The 12,342-nt window shown below is 39.2% G+C and overlaps 2 protein-coding genes across 2 annotated transcripts in view; one reads left to right on the top strand and one right to left on the bottom strand.

Moving 5' to 3' along the window:
• ythdc2 (YTH domain containing 2) overlaps positions 1-5,022 on the bottom strand; it is a 31,055-nt gene extending 26,033 nt beyond the window's left edge. The window contains exons 1-3 of the mRNA XM_022245160.2: positions 4,661-5,022; positions 1,500-1,642; positions 1,075-1,165 (exon numbers count right to left, since the gene is read on the bottom strand). Coding sequence (XP_022100852.2) covers positions 1,075-1,165; positions 1,500-1,611 — 203 coding nt within the window. The 5' untranslated portion in view covers positions 1,612-1,642; positions 4,661-5,022. The remainder of the gene's footprint in view (positions 1-1,074; positions 1,166-1,499; positions 1,643-4,660) is intronic.
• An 824-nt stretch (positions 5,023-5,846) lies between these two features.
• LOC110984740 (phosphomevalonate kinase-like) lies at positions 5,847-10,447 on the top strand. Its single transcript, XM_022245211.2, has 4 exons — positions 5,847-6,095; positions 6,341-6,404; positions 8,777-9,065; positions 9,567-10,447. Exons 1-4 carry the CDS (start codon positions 6,013-6,015, stop codon positions 9,710-9,712), a joined length of 582 nt encoding a protein of 193 aa, XP_022100903.1. The 5' UTR covers positions 5,847-6,012; the 3' UTR covers positions 9,713-10,447.
• Positions 10,448-12,342: the final 1,895 nt, after the last annotated feature.

Here is a 12,342-nt window from a genome sequence, read left to right as displayed (position 1 = left end):
TCCCCGGTGGTAATCCGCTCACTTTCAATGCCCCAAACCCTTATCACCACTTTTGAGAATGAAAAATGTCAGTAATGTCCGGCAGCCTGGTCTTTTGTTCGGAGTATGGTCTTTTGTTACAGGGCCCTGTTTCCTTTGTCCGATTTCAGAGACCCCGGCCACCCATATAAACCATACGTCTCCGATCCCGGAGTCCCCGGCAGGAAGTGGTTAAGAAGGCAATTATGATAGTCCTCACTGACTCTAACTGAAACCTGCACCCAGTAAATCTCAACGAGGAAAGCAAGCTCTCAGACGAGGACTGCAATGAACCGTCGCTATGCCAACAAGCATGGAACCACAGCAAGTGATCCCTCCAGTCTAAACTTCACTAATTTCCAAACTAATTGGTTCACATGGATTCCCTAACCCTACAATCCAACACTTCTTAAATAAGCTAACAATGCCCCAAACTTCGATGAGATCTTATGTAATCAGTAGCTCCCACAACTGTGAACAAGCGCCACTCTTACTGATTGCACCAGGCACACTTGAAGTAGATCCCAAACCACAAGTGGTTGTACATCAGATTTAACTACGTAGAGACGCCACAACTCCGCAGAGTTCTTGTTAGCACGCTGCTATCTTAACAAGTCCTGGCAACCCATGCAGCCAGCGCCCAGACCTAAGGTATTGCGCGCTTCTGATTGGTTGCTGCATGCATGTTTAATGCATGATTTACACGCGCATGAATTATTAATGACCCAGACTAAACACAAGTCTTCACAGCTACCCTATTTTGCCACAGTATGTTATGGGTGGGATATTCTTTACAATAATGGCTGCGAGTGCAATGGCTATTTATTTAGTCCACAGGTACAATTATACATGTACCGGTACTTTTCAAGGCAAATTGCCTGCTTATGTACATGTATCTTTAGTTGACTAATTTAATTTACCTTATTAATATTGGGTTGGGTAACTGAGTATTACTATTATGTTTTTATGCCTGTGAAAAAATGCCTTTGTTATTTTGACCGAATAGTTAATTTCATTACAACATTATTCCCTATTGAAACTTAACACACTACATACCCTTTGCTTTTGGATTTCAGTCCTACGGACTGAGCCAGTAGGTGTATGTACTTCCTTTCTGCATTGCTGAGTGAGGAAGGGAATTCAAGTTCTGCTTGCAGGGAAAGTAAACAACAGAGTTAAACAAAGAGGATGAATTGAAACAGAACAAAGTGGACAAAAACAGTGGCAAAAATCCTGTTAGAGGAAATGCATCAATATTGACAACGAAATTTGATTTAATAAAAGCATACAACTTAGAACATGGTAAGGCATCTTCTCAGATTGTTTTCCCTTAGAAACATGGTAATCTTTTGTATTTTATAGGCTATAATTATCTTTCATATCCTAAACATATATCCAATCTGAGTCGTTATTTTGAATAAGTTTTGTGTCTAGCAAACAAATATGGTTATTCCCTTGGCCCTCTGTAAACTCTGTCTTACCTTTCTTGCCTTCATCATGTCTGAACTCTTTGACAGCAATACTGACAGCTATCTTGACTTCTTCACCAACCTCCTTGGAAGATTCTTCGTTTTCTTTCTTCTTTTTTGGCATACTGCAGACCTCCCCACTTCCTTCAAGATGACTGGATTCAAGAGATGTTGAAGCAAATACACGTAAGCTGATAAATCAGATGCTTTGAATGTAAGTATATTCCTCCGTGGATATCAGTAATAGCAAATGATGTGACAGCTTGCTGAACTTTTCTGTGACTTACAAACAAACTCAAGTGTTTGTACATGTACATGTATCTAGTAGCTTAACAACAAAAACGGCTGTTTTTTTAATTTCACGCATTATTACTAACATCACTGTATAGTTTTTAAACCATACAGCTAATGATGCATTTTTTGAAAATTGTCATTTATTAGTAATTTATTTTTAACAAGCATTGATATTGACACAAATAACACAGATGTGATTATTATAATTCAGCGTTTCAGTGCATCACATCATGTACATGTAGCTGCAATCGGCTGAATAAAGAACATGCCCAGGATGTTAAATCTGGGTGCAATTCAAAACATGACTCTGTAACTTTTGCATTGAAATCAAAACTATTCAGAATATAAACAGTATTCACAGAGCTAAAACTTCATCAACTTCTTTCCATTTTGAGCACTTTCGTTACGTCAAACAAACAGTGCACGAATGGCAAATGAATGGACTCAACTTTTATTTTCTAGTGCAGACTGCAGGGAAAGTGAGTGCAACATTAGCTACATGTACATGGTAGAAAACACTTCACTTCTGCATTTTTGAATGATTTTGACAGTAATCACGTGCAACCAGGTGCTTGCCGAATTCCTGTACTGAAATCCAAACCCTTACCTAGAAGTTGATACGTACAATGTATATGTAGACACTGCACTCTAAATACCCCTCACTAAAGGTGACATCAAGCAAAAAGTTGGCACCTGTGCAAAGTTTAACTTGTGTGCACAAAGTTTCACTTTGTGCACACCTGGTTCAAGCTTATGTATGTATACATGTACCTTTTGAGACCTCCAATTATGATAGCCAAAATTGAGTGTGCAAGCTTTTACTTGCCTGCCTGCTGAGGTTGGGTGGTTGATCCACATAAACATGTACACAATTTGTTGACATGCATAAAGGTGGTCATACGTGTATTCATGCATACTTGGGTGGGGGGAAGCTAAAAACAGTGTGACAGCATCGAAGAGTTCTCTGAATTTTGTTGTCAGAATTTCCTCAGTGAATTTGGTTTAGCTTCCATGGAAAAAGGAACTACACTGACTAAACCCCTGGTGGGATGGGATGTGTGCTACTGTACTGTCCCCGTCTCTGCACAAAGGGTGTGAGAGGGGGTGTTTATGGGGTTAGTGGATTTTCATGAATGGGTGTGGTTGAAGGGTAAATGCAGAGTAAATATTGTATTAAGTGAATTTAGCCCACCAGTTCCCAGGAATGTGTTATGAGGGACACTTAGGCCTAATTGTTTCTTTTAATAAAATATTTGTTTCAGAAACTTATTTTTTTTGGAGGAGGATTTGAGGCAGGGCAGATGTGGATGGTTAACACAGAGTTATGGGGTATGGGCGAGGGATGCATAGAACACTGGAGTATAGAATAATAACAATAGGAGTGCCATTTTTAGTGTGGGGGAGTGTAGCTTGTGAAGATTGTCAAGACACACAAGTAGACGAGCAAGGGAAGACTTCAATTGCAATTTATGAGGGCCTATGTTAGAATGTTAAATGTTGACAGACTGAGGAACTTCATGTTAAAAAAGTGGGCTAAAAATACTATTTTTATTGCAAAACTCATTTCCCCGTTTCTGAAAAAAATTCTTTTGACCTGTAAAAACCTGGAAAATTAAGCTTGAAGTTGTTTTAATTGCTTTAGATGCTACTTTAACACCAAACAGCAAGACTTGCCCTTTCAATAAATACATGTAGGGCCTAGACCTTGAACATTTCCAACACCGTTCATTTTGTAATCTTCCAGCTGCAAAGATTTAGGTAGGCCTAGGAATTTTTATTCGCACATGCGGTCGAACCCTCTTAAAGTCCCTGCCTACGCCTGGGCACAAAAAGAAGTAGGCTTTTTTTTGTTTCATGAATTGCTTAGGCCTAGGCCTACCTCTAAAAATTTCAACTGCCTAGTTGTTTCAGTACAATAGGCCTAGGCCTAGTAGTTTTCTGGAAATCTTGTCTCCAAACCACAGGTTTATACTAGGCCTTGAAATAGGAAGATCGAGGATACATGATGTAGGTTGCATGACCAGACATGCCAGATAACTCACTGGCATGACTGAGGAGCTCCTTTTTTTCTAATTTTAACTTGATCATACTGGACTGATCAGATTCATAATTTGAAAAAGAGTTCTAATGCCCCAGTGCTGTTTGTGTTTCTACATCCACAGACCGATTAAGTTCAAAATTTGAAAAAAAAGGAGTTCTAATGCCTCAATTATCAGGTTAGGAGCTATGGTTGAACCATGGAGGAAGGAATTGAACACGTAGGCCTACAAGCTTTAGGCCTAGGCTGCTTCTAAACATGCTAAATTTTAATTCTATTCTGTCTCAGCATGATGTGTTCTTCTTATTCAACGTTATTGTTATGCCCCAATTATAGCATCAGTCCCTGTCCCAAGTATAGTTGGGACCGTTGCAACTGGAGCGCTACATTTGAGCCGACCCAACTACAGCAGAGAGTTCCGGTGTGCATGGTGTGCCAGCATGTGCCAAAGTCATATTGCTTACAAATGTCATGTCATCAGTCATAGGGCTAGATGAACAGATGAAGTGCCACATTTTAGATGAATTGTGTCAAGTGTGAGCATGGAGGAAGGAGGGGAGACACATTGACTTGGACAATGTTGAGACATTTCCCACAGACATTGGTCAACAATATGGTCCAGCCGACCTGTAGCACTCTAGTTGGGACTGTCCCAACTATAGTTGGGATTTATGCTTAAAGTTGGGGCGTAACATTATCAATACAACTTACAACTTAAGCAAGGGTTGGCAACATGGTCAAGCCATAACTGTGACCATGCTACGTGCGATTCCTAATTCTGTGGGCTCATGCCTGTAAAGATGACAATAAAAAATCAAAGAAAAATTGAAAAGGAACTTACCAGTGTTTCCTTTAGGCCTACACTGACTCAGCTTGTCTTGCAAGCTGCATAGCCATCATGGTTGCTTTAATAACATGTTACAGGGGCGCGAAACGGGATTCCCCCGAAGTAGGAATGTCACGTAACAACAAGATGAGTCTGTCTCCCACTTACGTCGATGGCTTTCGGGACATACAAAAGCATTGGGAAAGTTTATGCTGGACTCTGGTTACCGCACTCATTTCTGGCTGTAAATTTGTAACCTGTCTTTTTTTAAAATTAAAACTAAAATTTCTCAACACTTGCTAAACTAATGATGTGTTAGGATTAGTAACCAAAATTTTGCTGGTAAAATTGATAACCTCCTTTGTATTGGCATTATTAAACAATAATTTCTAAGCTTAATTTATCCATGGAGGAATAAGTTATCGATAATAGGACATCTTTCAACACAAATCCCCCGTTAAATTTTGAACACTTTACCAAACAAATGTTGCAGGTACCAGACTAAAGAAGCAGACGACCACTGTTCATGCATGTTATTGTTACGTCCCAACTATAGCATAAGCCCCAACTATAGTTGGGACAGTCCCAACAGTAGTGCTGCAGTTGGGCTGGCCCAACCATGGAGGTAGAATCACATGGCCCAACTATTGTTGACCAATGTCTGTGGAAAATGTCTCAGCATCATCCAAGTCAATGTGTCTCACACTTGACAAATTCATCTAAAATGTGGCACTTCATCTGTGGGTGCATTCCACCAAATGGTTGTATTTCTGCGCGCGACCTCATTAACATTTTGCGATCCCACGGGATTTTTTCAAATAAAACAGGCCATAATCAGGAGGCATCATAAAAATATTTCTATAAATCCCGAATTTGGGACTGATAGTTTCCAGTTCGGGGCATTTCTTTCACAAAAAGCCCCAAATTTTAGACCTATTTTGGATAGAGGCGGAAGGCTACATTCAGAAATTTTACTGCTATTTTGGGGGTATCTTCGTTCAAAGACGAATATAAAAATATTTTCGTGGCTAACCCCCATGAAATTGAAACGAAAAGCATGCAGGTAGGTGATCTTCCGGCCATAGTCTTGAATTTCCAGTGCAAAAACGGAGGCCACCTCCTTATGAGAGTATCAGGTGGCGCTATTTCTGTGCGGCGATTTTGCAGTGTTTTCTATAGGCGCGTATTTGGTGTAGTGCAACCCCGTTCATCTAGCCCTACTCCTACTAGTAGAATGACATGACATTTGTAGGGATGGACCCAACTATAGTTGGGACTGATACCATAGTTGGGGTGTAACACTATCAAGCTGCACTGAACATATATGTACATGTATATAACAAGATACGACTCACCAAGAAAGGAAAATGAATGCTCCAGATGTTGTTCTGGTATTTAGTGGTAAACGGAAATCGGGTAAAGATTTTACCACTGATATTTTGCTGGAGCGGTAAGTAGTAATTTAATCATAAATGTGGCTTTATAGTGTGGTGTAGGGATATTGTAACTTGACACTAAACTGTGCAACACTTTGGATTGTGAAAAGCCTACATCATGTACATGATGACATATGTATCACTTACTTAGCATGCTCAGTTAATTCAGTATCATTCATTGTCATTTCATCAGTCAGTTGACGATCACGAGTTGCATCTGTACCTGGGCCTTTTTCATTTGACTTTTTTGTTTTCACAGATTGGGTACGGATCTTTGTACAATACTGAGGCTCTCTGGACCACTCAAACACCAATATGCCAAGGTAATCTTGCTAGTCAAACATGTCAAATGAGTACTCTTGTACTTAAATAATACTGTAGGCCCTACCACCAATTATTGGTAGTTGTAGGGCCTACAGTGTCATTTAAGTTAGTCATGTTAGTACATGTACCATGTGTATGTGTAGGTTTTACGACTACATGTACATGCATCCGGAGGAAGGACACAAACTTCCTCCATGGTATGTGTACATGTATGTCATTGTCTGGTTTGATTAAGTGTGTTAGACCACGGAGGTTCCTGCCTCCATGGTTAGACCACATCCTTCAATATTTATATGATGAATCTGGTGGGATAAGGATTTATTCTGCCATGACCATCCATGCCATAGGCCTACTTGCAGGACTATTGATTGGCCAAATTTCAAAGAAAGTATCCTTGTACTGGTACAGGGGTCGAAATTAATGGTGGTCCGCTAGCCCGAGGTCAGCAAAAAAGTCGGGGACCAGCTGATCTGATAAAACTGGTGGTCTGGTGGGCCAGTTGAAATCTGATGTCTTTTCTGTCTTCACAAATATCTTTCAATAACCTTTCTCCACGTTAAAATGCTTGTTTTAAGAAAAAAATCCATTATTTTCACGTTCCGCTATTGCGGTGGTGAAAACATGTGCGCAAAGCTCAATGAATTAAAGCTGCTCTGGTTCCTGTCGCACTGCACCCATGCAAAAGAATGCGTGATGGAAATGTTGGAACCAGAACCAACCTGTGCTGTACATGTCCACTCTACATGTACATCGGCCGTACACGTCGTGGATGCAACCCTAATGCTGCAGGTCGAAAATACATTGATGTTGCAAGAGGTTTTCTGCAAGTTAATTCACAGAACTTGGTCTCTTATTTATGTATGTGTTGTCTGCATTCATGAGTTTAATTTGAGGTTGTTCTGCTCGTGGCTCCGGCTCAAGGTTTATCACCCGCTGGTCCTGATGCATCATGCACACTTACCACGCGATACATGGACATTGTTGGCCAGTTTGCTGTCGTGATCGCTTGAGTAGCACTATGTGAATTGTCTATAATTTTCTTGTGAATTTTCGAATGTAAAAAATTTTACATAGACTTAAGACAGGTGTAAATCACTTTTTGAGATAATTTTGGAAGCTGTCGTGCCCATTGATGCAATTCAATCAGCACAAATTTGTTTTTTTTTGAGGCATAGCACAACTGTTTTGTAGCCTAATAAAAGACTGCTTGTATTGTAGTAGGCCTAAGTTAAATAACCATTATTATCGTGGATTCCGAGAAATCTTGGGCAAGTGTTGATCCTATCGAGCAAGCAAATTTATGACATGGCCTGCCCCATCGGGCAGGCCATGTCATAAATTTGTTGCAGCCTGCGCCATAACAAGGATTGCTCAAGCAGCTGCATGTGCCGTTCTGGTATGGGACCACCAAACTTTCAGCAGGATCAGTGAAAATTTTGAAGTACTGGTCCTGCTGGCTACCAGGAAAAAAAGGTTAAATTCGACCCCTGTGGTGTGGTGCTGTGCTAGCATTTACAGCAACACCGGTAGATGTGTTTACTAACAAACGTTGGTCCAGTACTTTGTGATGTTATTTTTAATGTAAAGGTTTGCATAACTGTGAATTTTTAAGGGGACAAGGCAATACAATTATTTACTACAAACCTTAAAACTGTACCTTGTACTTCAATTAATCTTAAAAAAAATATTTTTGTGGTACTCTATAAATCTGTTAGGTTTAAGCAAAATTGTGATGCCATCCCACACAGTCAACCTCCTCATTGCACAAAAAGTGCTGGAACTGCTCTTTCAGATTTTCATGTCTTGTGGTAATTGTTTGTTGTGTAATTAGCCAGCAAACAACCTTTAGTCATGACTGTTTTCAGAGAAAAACATAGTGATTAAAATGTGAACATGAAAGCATGTAAACCGAACAGTGTGTTCCCTAATTTACGTCACAGCAACAGTGCCCTCACTTGTCTTGAGCAGCTTGGACGATTTTTAATTGATTGACATGAGTACACTTTTCAGTGTAATTCAGTAACTTCAAAAGGCTTTTAAACAATTTTCATACACTGGGGAAAAGGATAACGATGCTGAAAGGCGAGTGTGGGAAAAGTTCATTGCATGAATCCTTTAAACTGTTGATGTAAGATGGGCTATTTAAAAAGTGATTCTTGGCTCTTATCTTTTAGAAATATTCAGTGAGGCATGTTTTTTTGTTCCTTTGAAGTGTTTACTTTTCCTTCAATGTAGTTTGATGGATGTGGTGCCAACTTTTGGATGCTACATGTAGCGCTGATGAGAAACCAGGAATTATTTTTTATGTAGCCTTTTTTAAACGTAATTTGTTTCAAGGTAGGATTATAACCATTTGCTCTCGTCTCCCTAGGAAAATAACTTGGATTTCAATAAGTTGCTGGATGCCACCAGCTACAAAGAGGAGCACAGGGCAAAGATGATAAGCTGGGGTGAGGAACAGCGTAAGAAAGACCCTGCATACTTTTGTCGCCTAGCCATCAAAAGTGCATCTCCTAACCATAAAGTTTGGATCATCAGCGATGCTCGAAGGCAAACAGATGTCGCATTTTTCAAAGAGAATTACTCTAAACAGACTGTCACTATCAGAGTTACTGCAGAGGATAGTGTCCGAGCCTCAAGGGGATTTATGTATACTAAAGGTAATCATTCCATTAGTATTTTAAACTCGTCATGAAATGTATTTGATGTGAAACCTATTTTGTTTCACAAAGTCTCAGGCAGGTACATAGCAAGGGACTTGTTATCCCATAGTGAAACAGAATTGTTTGCCCCGGCCCCGTGTAGGTTAAATAACAAAACAAGATTGTGAAATTTATCATCCAGTCAGGAATAAGTTGGGATATTCTTTTATCACCTATTTTTACCAACCAGGAATCATGTTCAAAGTTCCAGTTCTTCATGAATCAATTTTACTAGATTTCCTTAGCTTCGTTTTTTTTTCTTTTAAATTCTTCAACCTTGTGTATTCTTCCACTGTGCGTCCTGTGTGGCTACTTCACATACTGTACTTACCTGGACTTTGAAAATGGGACAAGTCTTCGTGTAAACCACACATTTTTCCAAGTTCACATAAGTCACCAACTAATAATACTCACTAACGCATTATATTGATATTTGTTGTTGATATTATTTTCTTGTAGGTATTGATGATGCGGAGTCTGAATGCGATCTTGACCATGGAGTGACATGGGATTTCATTATATCTAATAATGGAAACATAGATGTACTTGAACCTCAACTTGCTCAAATTATAGACCATATACAAGAAAAGTTGACCTATACTTAACAGCGTTACATGATTACATGATACTGTCTAAATTTATAGACTGCATAACATTGGAATATCTTATAAATACAAATGTTCATTTCTTTGAAATGTTTGAAAATGTGATGCGCCATCTGAAACTCTTAGATATTGACTTAAATGATAGAAGGTTCCTGTTCAAGTTATATATCTAAAGTTTAGCTCATTTCAAATATTTCTGTATAGCATTTGCTCATCCCGATGGCTTGTCTTCATGTAAAGAGACATTGAAACAAGAAAACTTACCATAGCAAAAATGAAAAATTCCGGCAACTTTTCTTGCTCACTGTTTGTTAGATTGAAGATTTGCATTAATATATCTTGAAAACCAAAAAGTCTTCCAAATATGGGATTTGAAGATTACAAATAAAGTTGGATACTCAGGACTCAAAAGTGCTTTCCTTAAGAATTCTGTTAAAATTATTAAGTAAACCGCTTAGGCTTGCTTACCCGAGTTGAAATTTGAATGTTAATGACACAAATCAGTAATACATGTTCTACATTTACAAAGCTTTTCTGTGTACATGTTCAGGTATGCTTTATGTAACTTGTAATGAGTACAAGACAATACACTGTGCAGTATCTGATTGTAACTATGATATATTTCATCAAGCAGATCACACACGTACATTTCATTCAAATTGTAATCTTAACTTGTTAGTGCATTCAGTGCAATTTACTTGGATCGGGACAATAAATCACCGGGACGATAGTAAATAGTACGTGTTCTATCTTACGATGTCAATGATAATAGTATTCAAATACAATCTCAAAGAGAGGCCCTTTGATCCCTGATGGCGCGCTTCCGGAACCTTTGGGTCAGGAACGTACATAAAAAATTTAGACTTGCAACGCCTTTGTATGAAATAGAAGCCAACCAGCGGCCATTTTACCGAGCCGAATACAAAGGCGCGGGTTGGCTTGCTTTCCGTTGTATCTATTGACGCCAGGGAGAACCATGGCAAGCAAGTGCTGGGATAAGCTTTAGATTAGGCTCGGTAAAATGGCCGCTGTTGCATTCAATGATCTTTGTAAGCTGATTAGGGGCATTGCCAGTCCATATTTGTTTTATTTACGTCAGTGCCTTGGATAGGAAATATGGTGCAGAAATTTCAACATTTGGAATAATTTTAGTTCAGTTACTTCTTAAAACTCTACTCTTAAAAAGGCTTTTTGTAAAATATTTGAATATATATGAAAAAATGACCTGACATAAAAGAGAAATATCCTGCCAAAAATTGACCTACCACTTCCGAAAATCGAAAATACATCAAGAAAAGTGCAATTCGGTGGTCTCGTACGCAGATGAACAATTACGGAAAGATTATGGCTGTCTTTGAAATTTATAAGGAAATAAACTTAAAGCAATGGTTTTGCGAAAGATTCTGATGCTGACAAGAACTTTGTCATGTCTACTCAACGGAATCTGGAACCCATCGACTGAAGGTAGGTAAATCTTTGCAGCGTTGTATAAACTCGTTTCCATGTTAAGCACGGGGAATGAAAACAAACGTGCATGAACAAGGAGACCTGTAGGAACGATACCACCGGAAGCAGAAGGTCGTCAATGAAATTAGTTTTTACCCATCTCCAGGTAACTTTTCCTATATATTACTTGACGAGGACAAGGAGAAAATTCCGACATGAGTTTTTCTTGGGGTGGTTTCAGTTAGAAATCAATTTCCAAAAATTATAGGATTTGAAAGGACGGCCCATGTAAAATCTCCATAAGCGGACCGCGCGAGAATTCCTGAAGCTAGCTGCGTAATATTTTACTGTCAGGCTCTATTGAATGAGATCCTTTTGGACGTTTGAATCACTTAAGTTCCCCATTCTGCTTAGTCTTGCCCCAAGACTGGCTGTGCTGTTTAAATTTGGTCGGCGCACCACCTCAGTTGCAGGCGCCATGCGCTGGCGAACACAGCTATACAGACCTTTTTCCAGCGATGTCAGGATCTGGCTGGACCTAGCTCTGATGTGTTGTGATGGTAATGTGCATAGTGTTGTGATGGTAATCTACTTATTCAAGATAAACTAATCAAGCATGCAGCACGCTTGCACGTGGTTGAAGCTGCCCGTAGGAATATATACGTTCACTGTGGCCAAGGCGGTGCACAGGTGGTGGTATTGTTTACATTTAGTCACACGGGTGAAAAAGGTCTATTCACACGAGACGGCCTGCCAGAAAACCAGTCTGTAGAAATCTGCAAAGCTTTTATCTGAAAATCCGAGCATACTTTACGCGCTCAAATTGCCATGAATAATTGTTCATGCGCACTGCCGAAAATGCAGTCTGCATGGCGCACGGTCTTCAGCAGTGCGTACGGCAGTGCAGTGACGTAGTCAGGGGGGGGGGGATTACGTGCCCCCCACAAATGCGGGGTGCCCCCAGCTGCCCCTCCCCACCGAAAAAACGGATGAATGGATATTGAACAAAGGCTAACAAAACTCCCCCCAAAATAAATAAATAAATAAATAAATAAATAAATAAATAAATAAATAAATAAATAAATAAATAAATAAATAAATAAATAAAAAAATAAATAAATAAATAAATAAATAAATAAATAAATAAATAAATAAATAAATAAATAAATAAATAAATAAATAAA

The sequence above is a fragment of the Acanthaster planci genome, linkage group LG05 (genome assembly GCF_054643075.1).
Source record: "Acanthaster planci isolate LZ-2023a linkage group LG05, COTS_SCS, whole genome shotgun sequence".
Classification (NCBI taxonomy): Eukaryota; Metazoa; Echinodermata; class Asteroidea; order Valvatida; family Acanthasteridae; genus Acanthaster; species Acanthaster planci.
This window is presented reverse-complemented; position numbering and strand designations above follow the sequence as displayed.